Source organism: Musca domestica, unplaced genomic scaffold, assembly GCF_030504385.1.
Source record: "Musca domestica strain aabys unplaced genomic scaffold, Musca_domestica.polishedcontigs.V.1.1 20, whole genome shotgun sequence".
Lineage (NCBI taxonomy): Eukaryota > Metazoa > Arthropoda > Insecta > Diptera > Muscidae > Musca > Musca domestica.
This window is the reverse complement of record NW_026712250.1, coordinates 9,113,267-9,132,163: the sequence shown is the minus strand read 5'-3', so window position 1 is coordinate 9,132,163 and position 18,897 is coordinate 9,113,267. Positions and strand designations below refer to the sequence as shown.

The following is an 18,897-nucleotide window of genomic DNA, read 5'->3' as shown; positions in this document are numbered from 1 at the left end:
TAATAATGTAAAAGTTTTTACTACGAAAACCGATTCCCTTTATAATATCGAAAAAAATTGCAAAACTAGAAGATTCTTGCAGGTTCTGGAACAGACCAATTGTTAAATATTTTGTGTTTCCCATACCATATTTGGAACAATTCCGTAGACAAATGTGGTTAAAAACATTAAAATACTGAATATTCTGAGGTACCATCATATGGAGCTTATGGGAAAACGTGGACATAAACAGAAGGTAGACCCGGGTAAAAATTCTAAACACCAAATTTGGGACTATTCCCTTAAAATGGATAAATGGGGGCTATAGAAAAACGTTCCCGTCTATGATTTCACACGGCTTTTCGATATTTAACTAACTTCAAATGCTATACATGTGCTACGCTGAGCCGTTTGAAAAATATTGCTATTTTTGTCGAAAACACTTTTCCAAACCTCTAAAAATGGACACTCTTAGCTCTTAGCTTTCTGGTACTAACATATTTTTCTTATGATAAACTTCGCTATAAATCCTTTAATAAAGAAAAACTTCACATATTGCGTCAATTGAAACGCTCGAACGCTTTTCGACATTCGCCCAACGTCAAACGCCATACGTGCGCATATTCCCTCAAACTTTTGAGGGATTTTGTCATTTTTGCCGGGGAAAATCTCCACACACACTCACTAAACGGTGGGTAACTCTTGCCGCCTTTTCTTACGCAATTTTTCCAAAAACAACTACCGCTAATCTGTAACGCATTTGAAAACGCCGGCCCATTGCACGTGAACTTGCAGAGAGTATCATTGGAAAATTCAATCAATTCGAAATATTTGCTGTCGCTTTAAACACAGGTAAATAAGAAACAGAAAACATGTCGTTCCTAGGGGCAACACTGGCACGATGCGTCAAGATGACAGCTGGCAGCACCAACTCCTCAGCTTCGTTTTCGTTGCTGACAACTGGAATCAAATCGGCTCAGTTGCAATTTGGATTCCTCAGTGTACGCAATTTCGCTAGCAAAATGGGTTTACCTCGTGTCTTCTTTGATATGACCGCTGATGGTCAACCTTTGGGCCGCATTGTTATGGAGGTAAGAGAGTTAATGCATTTTAGTTTGCCTTCTTTAATTTCGATTAAAGTTTTGTCATTAATTATTAGGACATTTTTTGCAAAAGAAATCTTAGTGAAAAATAATTTGATATAGAGAAGTAAATGTGTGAGTGCGTGTTATTTGTATGAGCGTGTGTGCGTATGTGTTTTATGGAATAGCAAAAGGAATTTCAAGTATTTGCTTGCAATGGTGTGTTGTTTCGTGGTTAAAGAACAAAATACAGCGATAAAAAGTGAGGTTAGGCTGAAGCATAGTGTTTTTTATTTTATATTTTTCTGCAAGAATTCCAACTTGCAGTTAGCAAAAATTGCAAACGACACGCCGCTGTGTTTGTTGTAAAATGTGAATGTGTGCTGGCTGGCTGGGTCGGTGTTGGAAGAAGAAAAAAAAATGATTAAAGCAAGGATGCGCATGTGTTGGTATGGCCGCCGGGTGGTGTTGGTGAACGAACGAATCAACCAACCGACCGACCGATGACATATCGTTGTAATAGAAAACGTGAGAATTAAACGACAGACAATGGGGGACATCTCTTGGCAGCTTTTTATTTTTTGGTATTGCTTATTTAGAGTAAAGGAACCCCATTGCTTTGAGATTCTAAAGATTGTTTTGGGGGTACAGTAAAACATGTCAAAAATAACTTAATTCGGCACACTCAACATCAATCATTCGATGAAGGCTTGCCGGCCGGCGGCGGGAAATTGTTGATGTCATGTTATCTATTTAGCGTCATTATGTGTTTGCGAGGAGGAGGTATTTTCTGCCTTAGTGTTGGCGTGTAAGAGGCTTTGATTAGTATAACTTTCAAGTTTGAAGAAGTGAAAAAAAGAACGAGCGAATGAACGAAAAAAAAAACTTGCTTGTATTTTAATCAAGTAGTTGCTGCTGGTATTTTTTGTCTTCTCTTGTTCCCGCCTCGTGTTATTGGCCTATGTGTTTATTGTTCTCACCTATTCATGTGTGTGTGAGTGCGCGCGCCTCAGCGGCGTTTTCTGTTGCAGCGCCGCCTTAATACTTTTTCTTTTTTGGAATATTCCATTTTGTTCTTTGGAGTATTTGTATTCTATGATAAAAGTTTATATTTTATTCTTTGTTTAAACAGAGTAGAGATTGCAAAGCAAATTTTATTTTAAACAAGAACCACTGTTTTCTGTGGTTTTATTGGTTTAGTAAAAGTACCTGGATCATGTTTTTTTTTTTTTTTTGCACACATGCCGAAGCAAGCAAATGACCAGTGATGACCTTGAGTTTAAGCGCATGAGTTGTAATACACAACGGCATAAGGCGGCTGAAAACTATTCTAAAGAAAAGTGGAGAAATTAATCTCTGCATTTCTTAACGAATATGTCATTTATTATTGCTTTTAATTGCATATTTCTCATACGATTTGTTTTTAATATTAATCCAATTGGATTCCTATTGTACTCAATCGTGACTTGTGAGAGTGGTGAGAGAAAATCATCATTCACAATAGTGGATGTAATGCCTGGCTGGCGAATTGCCAGAAAGACGAATGAAAAAACACTTAAAAGAAGAATAAGGAAGTATCAAGGAAAATCATATCATTTTAAGTAGAGGAAATAAGAAAGAAGGAAGTGTAAAACAAATACAATAATTGTCTTAAAATGAAAGGGGAAAATAGAGTGCATATGTGAGGTGTGTTTGACAGGGGCAAATACTCAATTTTTTCAATGAAGTTTTTTTTTTTTAAGTACTTTTTGGAGTAAGACATGGAGGATAACCCAATTTGGTATAATCAGACATTAAGCGGCCATGAAGATTTGTTTTTTTTTTCAATAAATTTAGAGTTTAAATAGGTATTTTGAGAGGAAAAATTGGCATTTTGTGCTGTCATTTCATATGACATTTTGTTTGAGGCATTTGCTGCAAGACCCAACTGAATAGTGAATAAATGATTTTCCATTTATGACGTCGAAATAAATGCAAAACAAGTAGATTCTTGCAGGTTCTGGAAGAGAGCAAAGTTGTGGCGTCTGACTTTGGTAGATTTATTTAGCCTTTGCTCTGTAGCTTCAACAACAGGAACGCAGTAGTTAAGCACAATGGCTCTGTATCCTGCCTTTTTATACCCTCTACCATAGTATGGAGGGTATGTTAAGTTTGACATTCTGTTTGTAACGCCACGAAATGTACATTTAAGACCCCACAAAGTTTATATATTGTTGATCAGCATAAAATTCTATGTTGATTTAGCAATACATAAGTATATTATACCTGCAGGACTTGTGATATTGAAAATGGGCCATGTAGGTCCACGTTTTGGTATAGCCCCCATATAGTGGTACCTTCCTATTTTCGGTATTTTGTTGATTTAGGTGGCATTTTTCACCGTAAATGTTTCAAATTTGGTATTTGAAGTTCGTAGTGGATAACACAGCCTATGACAGAAAATTGTCCGTGCAGGTCCACGTCTTTGTATAGTTGCCATATAAAGGTACCTCCCGATATTCGATATTTTCATGATTTAGCGACACTTCTTTTCAGCGATTTTTTTTTCAAACTTTTAGTTGGTATTTTTGTTGAAGAAGCCTACTTTTTGGAGATGGAGACAGGTTGTGCAGCCTCATCTCACCAATTATTATTATTTTTGGTTTCAGGAAAAGAAATGTAAATTTAAGGTATTTTTATGTTTAAGAAACCTTACTTTTTGGAAATGGAAAAAGAGGCCTCATCACCAATTAATATTATTTTTAGTTTTATTGAAAGAAATGTACATTTTATGGGAGAAAGAGAGTTTAGTGAGATAAATGTCAGTTATTCAACGCCCTTCTCTTTCCGTTAAACGTTATGCATGTGTTTACATTACAATACAATAGAAGATACCATTCACAATGGCAATGTAAATAATGATATGAAGTGGCCTGGCCACATGTCAATCAACTTGTTTAGTTTAATGAATACATATTTTGTTTATGTATTGATTTAGATCTCAATTGTGCATATCTATGTTTTTATAGACATAATGACATTTGTAATTCAATACTCTTCAGTATATTAAAATTATCAATAAAAAAATAACCAACAGGTGGTTAATGGATGACCTATTATAAACTGTTTACTTAACAATTGCTACATTCACCTTCCCATATTATATTTATAGTTAGAGGTATCTCTTCATAATCTATTCGACCGGCGTATTCATTTACCCTTTATTTTTTTACAAAGGAACAATTTATTATTATTGATATGGAACAAATTCTTATCATGAACCAACCATTGGTGGTTGACTTTTTTTTACTGGCTATCAGTTACCTTTTCCAAATCGTGTGTAAAATGTAATAATAGAAACATTTGCTGTTTCTTCCAGCATTATCAGTTGGCGGTTGTTTTTCCAGAATTGTTAGTTTTGTTTGATAAGTAATCACAGCCACAACCCCAGCCCCCCATGGCAACTTAGAAACTTGTAATCTTTTCTGTTTTCTAAGCAAAAGGGGGCAGTATTTTAATATATTTGCTCTCAATATTGTTTTAAACTTTTTTTTATATAAAAACAATTGTTTTTCTGTACGAAAAAAAGCTTTTAAACACCAATGCAAATTACTATGAATTATTAATAATTCGCAACCCCAATTTATGAAATATTAAATACCATTAGAAAAGGTCACATTTCGTTACATATTCACAGCATTTTTTATTGAATGCACCAAATTACCAGGTTGTAAATAATGTCATGCCATTGTTGGGACGCCACACCCCCACCGAACCAAAAAGCCAGATAAATGTAGCCAAATTATAGATTCAGTTCTTTGCCGCCTACAATTTGAACTTATAAATGTTTAAAAACCAAAAAAAAGGATTGTTAAATATTTTATTGTGACACGAAACTATTTGTTTATCACTCGCCCCAGAATATAATCAATGTGGGTGGTAAGACGGCAGTGAGTACCACCACCTCAGTGGGCAGGCAGCCGGACAGCCAGACAGATTAGCTAGCCACCTACTTACTCATTATTTCGCAATAATAAATTTCGAAATAATAAACCATGGAAAAGCCCAAAGTTCAACGATAAAACTGCAGGGCAACACATGTCATTGATATCGTTATATATACATATATATGTATGACATGTGGATATTATTAAATGCGAGCAGAGGCAAATTGCCTTAACTGCCGTTGGACTTACTAATTGGACAAGTTATGCATTAATTTTAGGCAATTTTGTATCGGACCTCTACCCTACCTCCCTCCCTCCCCGATCAAAACTAGGTTTTTCGTAATGAAACTATTTTTTCTTTTGAGGTCCCCTCGTATAAATAGCAGAAATCGATTGAATTTGAAAATTTTATTGGAGGGGGAGGACATATGAAAGCCATAAGAAGTAATGTTTGATTCTCAGGACAATTTATGTGTATACGATATATAAAAGGCCAAGCGGACATGTGACATTGTCAACCAAGCATATGCATGTCGTCCTCCCTCCCTCTATATCCTTTTTAAAAAATTGCACAAAATGACTTTCGATTGATTGATGGATTTCTGCAATCATCATCATACATTACATTTAACATTTTCAATCAATATTGTCGAACATTAATTTATTGTTTCAATATATTATTTAAATTATCAACATTTTGAAAATGTTGATTTAATAATCCTCTCCTACCTCTTCTCCACCTCCTCCTCCTGCACCACCACCAAAACAGAACTTGTTTGAAATATTCAAGACCAACCAACCACACTCTGATGTCATAACTATTATAAATTCTCTATTTAAAAAAAAAAAACATATGCATGTGAAATAATATTTAGCAAACAATGATGTAGAAAGAAATGATTCATTTTTATTTTTTTGTATGTGTGTTATAATTAAAGTCATTTCAATTTTTTTTCTACGAATTACCTGTTTGGTGGCACGATGTGCGATAGATTAGTAAATTATCAATATAAATTTTTTGGTTCTGTTCTTTTTTATACCCTCCACCATAGTATGGAGGGTATATTAAGTTTGTCATGCCGTTTGTAACACCTCGAAATATGCATTTTAGATCCCACAAGGTATATATATTCTTCAACAGCATAAAATTGTTGTTGTTGTTGTTGTAGCAGTAGTACATGTGTGAGTTTGTGTTCTGCTAATCTGGTTCCAGCTCCAGGTTTAGAAATTCGGCTACTTTAACGGGCTGTAGCCAGAGATCCTCTGGAGTGAGTTGGGTAGGTTTGGCTGAGCAATTAAAAAGGTGTAGCGTATTGTGCGGGCCTGTATCGCACGCCGGGCAGGCGTCACGCACATCTTCATCAATTCGTGCCCAATATGAATTGAGGCGACTACACCATCCTGAACGTAATTGCGCCAAAACTACCCTGGTTTGTCTAGGCAGCTGACGTTCTTCGGCTGCAATGGATGGGGGGTGGACTCCGAGGACGGCATTCACTTTATAACTGCTAATAGCATCCGCGACTGCATCGGTGTGAATGCCACTCAGACCTGCCTGATAGGCTTCTTGATCTAGAGGTTCTCACTTGTAGCGCTGGACCTCCCTCTCTAGATCATGTATGTCCTTCCTGACACGCCTGGGTGGGGGAGAGTTATCCACCATATGATGGTTAGGATGGCTCTCACGGTAACACCCAAGCAGGTACTGCAACGAAAGCATATGATTATGCTGACGTAAGGGAAGGACTTTCGCCTCCTCATGTAGATGGTCCACTGGTGTCATGAGGAGGCACCCTGTCGCAGTTCTCAGGGCAGCGTTCTGGCAGGTCTGGATATTCTTCCACTGCGTAGCACTAGTATTCGCAGACCACACTGGAGCCGCATAGTTGACCACAGACCGACCTATCGCGTTATAAGAGGTCAACAAGGTTTCTTTGTCCGCACCCCAAGAGCTGCCGGCTAGCGCCTTGAGGACCTTGTTCCTACTTTTCACCTTGTCGCAGATAGCTGTGGCTTGCGCGGACGACTTGAACATGCTGTCGAACGTTACCCCAAGAATCTTGGGGTAGTTCGTGGTCGGTATTAAATTCCCCTCGACCTGAACATTCAGCTGTGTTCTCATCTCCGCAGACCATGTGGTAAAGAGTGTGGCCGTTGATTTCGTGGCGGATATTTTCATATTCCTCGCGTGGAAGTATGCGGCAAGCTCCGCGAGATAGGGGTTCAACCTTTCGCATATGTCATCGACCACTGGACCCGACGCCATGATCGTACAATCATCCGCATACGTTACGATCTCAATGCCGTCTGGAGGGCGAGGAATTCCGGAAAGGTAGAGGTTAAACAGTTCCGGAGATATCACCCCACCTTGGGGAACTCCCTGTTTCACTCTACGGGCTTTGGACTTCTTGTTCCGGAATTCCACGTACGACTGGCGTCCACACATATAGTTGATTATCCAACGTTTCAAACTTGGCCGGAGGGTAGTTCTCTGTACGTCCTCAAACAGTGTGGCATGATTGACCGTATCAAATGCCTTTGATAGGTCAAGGGCTACCAACACTGTTCTGTCACACGGCCTGTTCTGGTTTAGTCCTCTACTAATATGTGAGGAAATGGCGTGCAATGCTGTTGTGGTACTATGTTGTGGACGGAATCCATGCTGGTGGTTGGCAACTGTATAGCTTCCTCTAATGCTGGGGAGGAGTAAAGCCTCAAGAGTCTTTGCTACTGGCGACAAGAGCGAAATCGGCCTGTACGATTCGCCTTTGCTGGCATCCTTGCCTGGCTTCAGTAGCGGGACCACCCGGCCCATTTTCCAGGTTTCGGGCACTATGTGGGTGGCTAGCGACAAGTTGAGAACTTTCGTTAAGTACTCGACTCCCGGCGTATCCAGCTGCTTCAACATTACCATTGAGATTCCGTCCGGGCCCAACGCTTTGGATGACTTAGCGTTACGGATGACATTTGCAACATCACCCATCGTAAACTGTGGTGGTTCCTCCTCGGCGGGAAGAGATCTGATACGACGTAGTACTCTTCGCTTCGCCCTATCACTCTCGGGGTGCTCGACAAATTGTCGGTTAAAATATTCCGCGCACCTCTTCGGATCAGTCACCGTTACGTCGTTAAAAGTGACTGAGGTCCTATCATCCTTTTTTCCAGGGTTCGAGAGCGACTTAACCGTTACCCACAGCTTACTCATATCGGTTCCAATGTTGCAGCACTTCAGATGATCTAGCCACTTTTTCCTCTTATGCTCCTGTACCAACCGGTTGACTTCCACTGTCAAATCACTGATTCTAGGATCAGTAGGGTTGGTACGACGGAGATCATCACGCTCGTTTGCTATTCCCGCTGCCTCTGCTGGGAAGTTTGGTCTTATCTCGGGTATTCGACCAGCAGGTATATAGCGAGCGGCTGCAGCTCTGATGATGTTTCGGAAAATCCTTTCTGCTACCCGAACATCAGAAGGGTTGGGCAGTTCTCTGAAGCGGCGGTTGGTGAATTCTCTGAACTCTGGCCAGTGAGCTTTCCTATGGTTAAGGAAAGTGCGGCGTTCAGAGGTTATGAAATCGGGCGACCTGCTTATGGAGACGATTATCGGGAGATGGTCTGAGCCAAGAGAAATGACGGGTTGCCAAGTCACGTCATTTATCAGACCGGGTGACACTATGGTTAAGTCTGGCGAACTGTGACACTCTCCTCTTATTCGGGTGGGGGCATCCTCGTTAACCGTGCAGAATGTGGAGCAGTCAATCTGCTCTGCCAGCGCTGATCCCCTCTGGTCATTACCTAGGACGGAATGCCACAACTCATGGTGGGCATTAAAGTCCCCTAGTACCAGGCGGTTATTGCCTACCAATAATGGGCTAATATCAGGCAAATAACGCGGTTCACAGCTATTAATCGGCGGGATATACACATTAAGCACCTCTACCTCGGCAGTTCCGCACTTGACTGCTACCCCCATACATTCCATGTATGGGTCACTAGAGACTAGCTCAAGCGAGATAGGTCTGTACTGAACAGAATGGTGTAACAGGAACGCTAATCCCCCACCTCCACTTCTGGTGCGATCCTTCCTTAGTACGTTGTAACCATAACAACGTTGTAGGCTGCAATTTTCATTCAGCTTGGTTTCCTGCACCGCTGCGATCTTAATATTCCTCCGACTCATAAATTCCACTATCTCATTTATTTTGCCTCGAAGTCCATTGCAATTGAATTGCAAGAATGACGCACAATCCGGAGTTGGAACAGCAACATGTGGCGTTAGGTGCTGCGGTGTTGGTTGCTGTTCTGGAGACTGCGGTGGAGTGCCATACTCCGACGACGTCTCTGACGAGGACGACGAAGAAGAGGACTCGCTGGGGACTACGTTACTGCAGCAAGTCGCAACATAATCCCTTTCGCTGTAGTCTCGCAAACGCCTTAATCCGGAACAGTTCTTGAAGTGCACCCACTCTCTGCATCCATTACATCGCACCGAGACAGATCTGTGGTGGATGACGTTCTGACAAACCGAGCAGAACCAAGGTCCGGGGTTTTCCTCAATCCCGGCACGGACCAATAAAATCCGGAGCAAGCATTCCGGGATATGCTGCTCCCAATGCAGAAAAATAAACAAACACAAACATGTACATACTGGGTTGGCAGCCGCTGGCCGAAACTGGAATCTTGTTGTTTCGGGTCAATCCGGTATCGTAGAACCCGCTGCCGTGGGATTGGCATAAAATTGTATGTCGATCCGTCGCTTCGTCTGTGGAAATCACTCTAGCTTCCGAACGAAACGAAGAAGGTTGATAAAATTTTACTCAAATGCGTATAATGTCTGGTATTGAAAATTGGCCATGTAGGTCCACGTCTTCGTATAGCCCCCATATAATGATACCTCCCGATATTCGGTATTTTGATGATTTCAACGACAATATTCATCGGAATTGTTTTAAATTTGACATTTGAAGTTCGTAATGAATACTGTATCCTAAGGCCAAAAATTGTCTGTGTAGGTCCACGTATTCGTATAGCCCCCATACAACAGCACCTCCCAATATTTGGTATTTTGATGATTTTAGCGACATTATTCATCGGAATTGTTTCAAATTTGGTGTTTGAAGTTCGTAATGAATACTACAGCCTAAGGCAGAAAATTGTCTGTGTAGGTCCACGTCTTCATATAGCCCCCATACAACAGTACCTCCCTATATTTGGTATTTTGACGATTTTAGCGACATTATTCAACTGAATTGTTTCAAATTTGGTATTTAAAGTTCGCAATGGATACTACAGCCTATGACAGAAAATTGTCTGTGTAGGTCCACGTCTTCGTATAGCCCCCATACAACAGTACCTCCCGATATTTCCTATTTTGATGATTTTAGCAACATTATTCACCGGAATTGTTTCAAATTTGGCATTTTAAGTTCGTAATGGATACTGCAGCATATGACAGAAAATTGTCTGTGCAGGTCCAGGTATTCGTATAGCCCCCATACAACAGTACCTCCGGATATTCGGTATTTTGATAATTTTAGCTACATTATTCAACGGAATTGTTTCAAATTTGGAATTTAAAATTCGTAATGGGTACTGCATCCTAAGGAAGAAAATTGGCTGTCCAGGTCCACGTCTTCGTGTAGCCCCCATATAATGGTACCTCTCTTCTTTCGGTATTTTGATAATTTTAGCTACATTATTCAACGGAATTGTTTCAAATTTGGTAATGAATACCACAGCCTGTGACAGAAAATTGTCTGTGTAGGTCCACGTCTTCGTATAGCCTCTATATAATGGTACCTCCCTCCCTATATTTGGTATTTTGATGATTTTCGCGACATTCCAAACTATTTTTTCCATAATTTACAACCATTGTAATTGTTTCGAAAAACATTCAAAACATTTTCTACGTTTTTTTTACGTTTCGTAAAAAATCTCCAATTTTTTTTTTTTTTTTTGGTTTTGAAAAATTCAAGTTTTTATTTTCGATAAATTTTTAGAAATTCACCATTGCCAATTTGCTTTGTTTGGTTTTATCCTTGTTCTTAATCTCCACCCACCCACAGTCCTGGGCAAATAATTTATGCACACACACACATACACAGACTTATATACATATCAATTAGTAGTAGTATTTGTTTTGTTGTAGTAGTATTGATAGATTTTATCGTTATTGATTTTTTGTTTGTTGCCCACAATCAACTATTTTTTGTTTCATTACCTCTCCTTCCTTCCTTCCATCCATCCTTCCTCACCACCCTCCGCGCCCAACCTGTCTTCTGCTCTGGTGGTGGTCATGCACAGTTGCGTTGTGATGTTGTACCCAAAACCGTTGAAAATTTTCGTGCCCTGTGCACGGGCGAAAAAGGATACGGCTACAAGGGTTGTACATTTCATCGCATTATACCCGATTTTATGTGTCAGGGTGGTGATTTTACGGCTCACAATGGTACCGGTGGCAAGTCGATATATGGCGCAAAATTTGAAGATGAAAATTTCACCCTGAAACACGAAGGACCCGGCATACTCTCAATGGCAAATTCGGGTCCCAATTCGAATGGATCGCAGTTCTTTATATGTACGGCCAAAACGCCATGGCTGGACGGTCGTCATGTGGTGTTTGGGAAAGTCATTGAAGGTTTGGAGGTTGTGAGACAAATGGATGAATTGGGCCGGCGTAATGGTACGCCGAGCAAGAAAGTTGTCATAGCCGATTGTGGTCAGTGTGATGTGAAAGTGTAGGGGAATACTACAAAAAAAAGCGAACTTTCCTGGTGTACATATCATAAATTAGTTAGATGGATTGATTAATTTGAATAAAAAGAATGGAAAAACTATTTTGAACCACCACCTTTATTATTTTTGGAGGAGGCTTTTTCGTTGGAAGTAAAGCAAGAATTACTTTGAAAATTCCTTGGCTATTGTTTTATGAAAGATAGTAGTTTAGTTTTTGTAAAAATGTGTGTTTGTGTTAACAAAACTAACCCCCCTCCACTGGTATCCATCCCTCCTTTCCGTAATTAATTCACATCACACATATACATACCATACCCATACCTCATACACCAAAAACCATCTAATCATGTCTTTTTCTGTGGTCCATCCATGTGTTTATTCCCTTACAGCTCCGTAGCGATGTTGTTCCCAAGACCGCTGAGAATTTCCGTGCTCTCTGCACCGGCGAAAAGGGTTTCGGTTACAAGGGATCCTGTTTCCATCGTGTCATTCCCAACTTCATGTGCCAAGGCGGTGATTTCACAAACCACAACGGCACTGGCGGTAAATCCATCTATGGCAACAAGTTCGCCGATGAAAACTTCACCCTAAAGCACACCGGCCCCGGCATCTTGTCCATGGCCAATGCTGGCGCCAACACCAACGGCTCCCAGTTCTTCATTTGTACCGTCAAGACCGCTTGGTTGGATAACAAGCACGTTGTTTTCGGCCAGGTTGTCGATGGTATGGATGTTGTCAAACAAATCGAATCCTATGGTTCTCAGTCGGGCAAGACCAGCAAGAAGATCGTTGTAGCCGATTGTGGTGCTTTGTAAACATCTTCACAGCCTGCCCCCCTCACACATACTGCTGCTGCTGCACAGAACTGCATTCGATGGCAATGCAATTTGTGTAACAACAACAACAATAGCAACACACAACAACAACAACAACTATATTTTAATAATTGTAATTTTAAGAAAAGAGAAGCAGAAGATTTGATGAATACAACAAAAGGAAGAAGCATTTAAAATTCTCTAAGAACAAAAATAAACAAAACCTTTTGAAGTGTTGTAGGTGGTTGGTGGCCAGCCGGCCGAGAGATAGAGAACAGAGCTGCTGAGGAGAGGAGCAAGCGCGGGATTGAAATGCATGGATATTGTATATTACATGGCATTTCCAATACGCCAAGAAAATCAAATCAAAAAAATCCCTTGAAAATGCTTGCCCCACAACACCAATACCCACCACCTCAACACATCTCTCATTCCTTTCACAACCCAAAAAATTCTAACAAAATTATCAATTTAATGAAATGAAATATGCTTAAAGTATAATAATTATATTAAAAAAAAAAAAACAAACAAAATGTTCTCTTAATAATAATTCCCCGCGAAAAAAAGGAAATTCTTTTTTTTATTATTTTACAAAAATAAAACATTCTACTTTTTTTCCTGTCCAAAAAAAACGAACAAGCTTTGTTGGTGTTTTTCTTTTTGTGATATGCTTTTTATGCCCTAAGTTTGTCACTCCGTTTTGTACAATTCGATGTCGATTTAACGATGTCCGTACGTCTATCCGTCTGTGGAAGTCACTTTAGCTTCCGAACAAAATGCAGTAGGTTGATGAAATTTTACTCAAATGTGTATTAGGTCTGCAGGACTTTTGGTATTGAAAATGGGTCATGTAGGTCCACGTCTTCGTGTAGCTCCCATATAATTGAACCTCCCTATTTTCGGTATTTTGATGATTTTAGCTACATTATTCACCGGAATTGTTTCAAAATTGGTATTTGAAGTTCGTATTTAATACTACAGCCTATGACAGAAAATTGTTCGTGTAGGTTCACGTCTTCGTATAGCCCCCATACAACAGTACCTCCCGATATTCGGTATTTTGATGATTTTAGCGACATTATTTACCGGAATTGTTTCAAATTTGGTGTTTGAAGTTCGTAATGGATACTACAGCCTATGACAGAAAATTTTCTTTGCAGGTCCATGTCTTCGTATAGCCCCCATATAACAGTACCTCCCTATATTCAATATTTTGATGATTTTAGTGACATTATTCACCGGAATGGTTTCAAATTTGGTATTTGCAGTTCATTATAGGTACTACAGCCTATGACAGAAAATTGTCTGTGCAGGTCCACGTCTTTGTATAGCCCCCATATAAGGATACCTCCATTTTTTGGATATTTTGTTGATTTAAGCCATATTATTCACCCGATTTTTTTCAAAATTGCTATTTAAAGTTCGTAATTAATACTATAGCCTATGACAGAAAATTGTTTGTGCAGGTCCACATCTTCGTATAGCCCCCATATAATGGTACCTCCCAATTTTCTATATTTTGGCGAATTAAGTAACTTTATGCACCGTAAATGTTTCAAATTTGGTATTTGAAGTTAGCAATTGGTACTACAGCCTATGACGGAAAATTGTCTGTGCAGGTCCACGTCTTCGTATAGCCCCCATATATAGGTACATTATTCACCGATTTTTTTTATTCGAGTTTCCCATTTGAATATTGTAATGGTTTATGACAATAGTACATTCGCTATTTTTAAGATTTTAACAGAATTTTTAACGGATTTTATGTTTTTGAAAATTGCCAAATTCGTTCAAATGGGGTGGAGGGTATTTAATGTTCGACCCGGCCGAATTTACAGCTTTTTACTTTTTTATTCTTAACACCTTGTGTATTCCTGGGTTGTCTGTATATCGTCTGTGGGGGTTTCTTCCACAACTCAATTGATTCAAATTGAATTTTAATTAGGCCAAACACTTGCCTCGGGGTGAGTGTGTGTGTTTCTACGTTTGTAATAAATTCCCAAGATTAATAATTAAGATATTGTCGCGGTTTATTAATAGGAATATTTGTAAACTACCAAGACAACGACGACACGTGTGGACTTGTTAAAGACTCGGTATTGGCTTGAAAACTTTCGATGCGAAAATGTCATTATTAGGATTTAATTACTATTTCAAAACAAAAAAAAAAAAGAAATATTTCAAAAAAATCCAAAGTATCTAAAAAAATTAAAAAAATGTTTTAAAAAAAGAAAATATTAAAAAAAAAAAAACATTTCCAAAAAAAATTGAAAAAAAATATTTCAAGAAAAAAATTTAAAAAAAAATATTTCAAAAAACTTTAAAAAAATATTTAAAAAAAAATTTGTTTTCAAAAAAGAAAATATTTCAAAATAAATTTTTTTATCAAAACCAGTAAGGAAATGTCAAAAGTCGGGCGGGGCTAACTATATGATACCCCACAACAACAAGGTATATTTAGTAGAGGTCCCGTAACAAAATAATTTATTTTAAGTAGATCATACCACCACCTATCAACATTTGGCTTTAAGGGTGATATAAAAAAAGAAACTGCAACAAAGTCAAACGCGATAATTTTTACATTTTTTTTGTTTAATTTCATTGAATGAAAGCAAAAAATGTCGGAAATAGCATCAACTTTTAGAATAAATTTAGATTTGTTCGAATTGGTCACCTTTGACACGAATTATGGCCTTCAAACGGCCAATGAAACCGTCGCACACTGCCCGAATGTTGCTCTCTGTGGTATTTTGGCCCATTCCCGGTGAAGCACTTGCTTGAGTTGATCGACACTTTGGTATTTTTTTAGTGTCATCCTTGCTTTCCTAAATACTCCAGATACAAGAGTCCAACGGCTTGGTGTCCGGAGATTTTGGTGACCATTGTGGGCTGGAAATGAAGTGAGGGACATCATTTTGTAACCATTCTTGGGTGGCACGTGCTGAGTGCAATGGTGCTAAGTTCTGTTGGAATGTCCAAGGTCTGCGGTCAAAATGCCCATGGCTTCAATGCACCCTTCAGAATATTTTCGCGATAATATTGGGCATTTATTCTGATGCCACGGTCGATTCCATGTTACAAACAAATGCACAAAGACATAATATCCTTACCACTATGTGGAAACTTTTCTATAAGAATATTTTTTGTTTTTCAACGATGAAGAATTATTGAAGCATACTTTCAGGCGTAAACATTTCTATTTTACTTCAAGCCAAAACGCAGACATTTTTTTGATGAAGATTTGATTTAATTTTTATACCCTCAACCTTAAACAGGTGGTATATATATTCATAATCAGCATAAAGTCCTAAGTTGATTTAACGATGCCCGTCTGTCTGTCTCCTTAAATCACGATACAGTCCACATTATTTGACTTAGAGCTTCAAAATTTGGCAGAAAAATTTGTATTGTGTCTAGGATGATTGGTATTGAAAATGAGATATATCGGTCCATGTTTTGATGTAGCCACCATATAACGGTACCTTCCGATATTTGGTATTTTTATGATTTTCGCCACATTTTTTCCACCGATTTGTCTAAAATTTGGTATTTGTAGGTCATAATAGGTTCTAGATCCGGTGGCGAAACATTGTATGTATAGGTCCACGTTTTGATATAGCCGCCATATAACAGTATCTCCCTATATTTGGTATTTTTATGATTTTCGCCAGATTTTTTCACCGAATTGTCTAAAAATGGGTATTTGTAGGTCATAATAGGTTCTAGATCCGGTGGCGAAACATTGTATGTATAGGTCCACGTTTTTGTATAGCTACCATATAAAGGTACCTCCCGATGTTGGGTATTTTGAAAAATTTTGGCACGTTTTCCCACGGAATTGTCTTAAAACATATATTTGAAGTTCATAATGGGTTCTAGCTCCGGCGGTAGAACATTGAATATATATGTCCACGTTTTCCTATAGCGCACATATAATGATATCCACCGATATTCGGTATTTTGATAATCCAAGTCACATTTACCCACGATTGTGTTTCAAATTTGTTATTTAAGAAGATTTGGTAGATGACAATCCTTGAAGTTTACAATCGTCTATAGAGGCCGGCCGAACATAAGGTTTTTATTTTATTAAATGTTTTTGAATGATTTTGCCATAAACAGCAGCTGGTAGAAGGAAGTCTTTTAATCGAGCAAAAGGTAGGCTTTTCCTGGCGAAGAACAGCCTCTTCCAGGAAGTGATACCTGCCTTTCCATAAGACTGCCATACCCAACAGCTGGTACTTATCCATAGACCTTTTAAGGGGTTTTGTGGTTGTAAAAATGTCAAGAGAAACACTACCATTTCGTTTGGTTGTAGCTGAGATTCTCTATACGGCTCGAAGGACCAAATGTAAAAAATGAGAACAGCAAAAATACCACTTCGTTAGGGTGTAAATTCAATTCTTTATTCGGCTCGAAGAACCCAATGTAAAAATTCTCTATTCGACTTAAAGGACCAAATGTAAAGACGGAAAGAAAACACTACCACTTCGTTAGGGTGTGAGTTCAATTCTCTTTTCGACTCGAAAATCCCAATGTAAAATGAGGAGAGAAACACTACCGCTTCATTCGGGTGTAGATTCGATTCTCTATCCGGCTTGAAAGACTAAATGTGAAGACGAGTAGAGAAACACTACCGCTTCGTTAGGATGTAGATTCGATTCTCTCTTCGCCTCGAAGAACCTAATGCAAAAATTCTCTATCCGACTTCGAGGAGCAAATGTAAAGGCAAGAAGAAAAAACTACCGCTTCGTTAGGGTGTAAATTCAATTCTCTATTCGGCTCGAAGGACCCGATGTAAAAATGAGGAGAGAAACACTACCGCTTCGTTAGGGTGTAATTGTAAAAATGACAAGAGAAACACTGCCGCTTCGTTTGGGTGTAGATAATTCTGATTTTATTTAAAATTTTTTTCTTTAAGTACTACTAAAATGAATTTAACTTAACCTAATCGCAGTCACACAAAGTATGTCCGATGCAGACATTTTCACTTAATAATTGGATGTTAAAAATCCATTTTTTTCGTAACTGTGTTCCATGTAATAATCCCCTGTTTTGATGTTCTCCAATGTGCCCCTCCCGTGTTCACCTGATCTGGAAAAAAATACAAATATTAATATTTTTCTCCAAAAAAAAAATCTGTTTTTCCTTGCAGCTACGCTCAGATATTGTGCCCAAAACATGTGAAAACTTTCGTGCCCTCTGCACTGGCGAAAAGGGATTTGGGTATAAGGGTTCGGTGTTTCATCGCATTATACCCAGATTTATGTGCCAGGGTGGCGATTTTACGCGTCACAATGGAACCGGTGGCAAGTCGATATATGGTGAGTGCTTTCCCGATGAGAATTTCCAATTGAAGCACACCGGTCCCGGTATTCTCTCCATGGCAAATGCCGGGGCAAATACCAACGGTTCGCAATTCTTTATATGCACCGCAAAAACGGAATGGCTGAACGGCAAGCATGTGGTATTTGGCAGTGTGATCGAGGGCATGGATGTGGTAAAGAAGATCGAAAGTTTTGGCAGTGATTCGGGCAAGCCGAGCAAGAAGGTGGTCATTCAGGATTGTGGTGAAATTAAATGAGCGAAGGAGAGAGAGAAAGAGAGCAACGAGAGATGTTATTTTTTTATCATTACCCTTGTTGACATTGACTTCATTTGCATTTTTCAATAAAAAATAAAGTTGTGGAAAATCTTGATGGCTGGTTTCCATTAAATCTCACTAACCCAGTTTTGATTTCATCCATTTTTTGCATTTAAATTAGAAAAGCTTTCCAGGCTTGGCAAATTGTTTTTTAGTTTTTTGGTATTTTACTAACACCTTGAACACATTTCCAGTTACGCAAAGATGTGGTGCCCAAGACCGCCGAGAATTTTCGCCAACTATGTACGGGTAAAAAAGGTTTCGGCTACAAGGGCTGTTCCTTCCATCGTGTCATACCGAATTTCATGTGCCAGGGTGGTGATTTTACCAAAAATGATGGTACTGGTGGCAAATCGATTTATGGCACCACATTCAAGGATGAAAACTTCAAACTTAAGCACACCTGTCCCGGGGTATTGTCCATGGCCAATGCTGGTCCCAACACCAATGGGTCGCAATTTTTTATTTGCACCGTGAAAACTCCCTGGCTGGATGGCCAACATGTGGTATTCGGCCAGGTCATACAAGGTATGGATGTTGTGAAGAAAATTGAATCCTATGGCTGTCCAGAGGGTCGTCCCATGAAGGAAATCATTATTGCGGACTGTGGGGAAATGAAATAGTTTGAAAATTAAAATGTTAGATATTGTTGAAAATATAAAAATTAATTGTTACAGATTTTAAAATAAAAAAAGTATTACCAAAAAAAAAATAAA

At 38.9% G+C, this 18,897-nt stretch overlaps 2 protein-coding genes across 4 annotated transcripts; both read left to right on the top strand.

Moving 5' to 3' along the window:
- The first annotated feature begins 652 nt into the window (after positions 1–652).
- Positions 653–18,885, top strand: LOC101898665 (peptidyl-prolyl cis-trans isomerase). Of its 3 annotated transcripts, none has more exons than XM_059122398.1 (2): positions 653–1,070; positions 17,693–18,263. In XM_059122398.1, exons 1-2 carry the CDS (start codon positions 852–854, stop codon positions 18,119–18,121), a joined length of 648 nt encoding a protein of 215 aa, XP_058978381.1. In that variant the 5' UTR covers positions 653–851; the 3' UTR covers positions 18,122–18,263. The 3 variants fall into 3 exon arrangements, with proteins under 3 accessions (XP_058978381.1, XP_019892456.1, XP_005183997.1); XM_020036897.2 differs by lacking the exon at positions 17,693–18,263 and adding an exon at positions 18,376–18,885 and having other exon boundaries at positions 656–1,070; XM_005183940.4 differs by lacking the exon at positions 17,693–18,263 and adding an exon at positions 12,112–13,070 and having other exon boundaries at positions 744–1,070.
- Positions 11,058–12,097, top strand: LOC131802322 (peptidyl-prolyl cis-trans isomerase A-like). Its single transcript, XM_059122400.1, has one exon. It carries the CDS (start codon positions 11,402–11,404, stop codon positions 11,726–11,728), a length of 327 nt encoding a protein of 108 aa, XP_058978383.1. The 5' UTR covers positions 11,058–11,401; the 3' UTR covers positions 11,729–12,097.
- Positions 18,886–18,897: the final 12 nt, after the last annotated feature.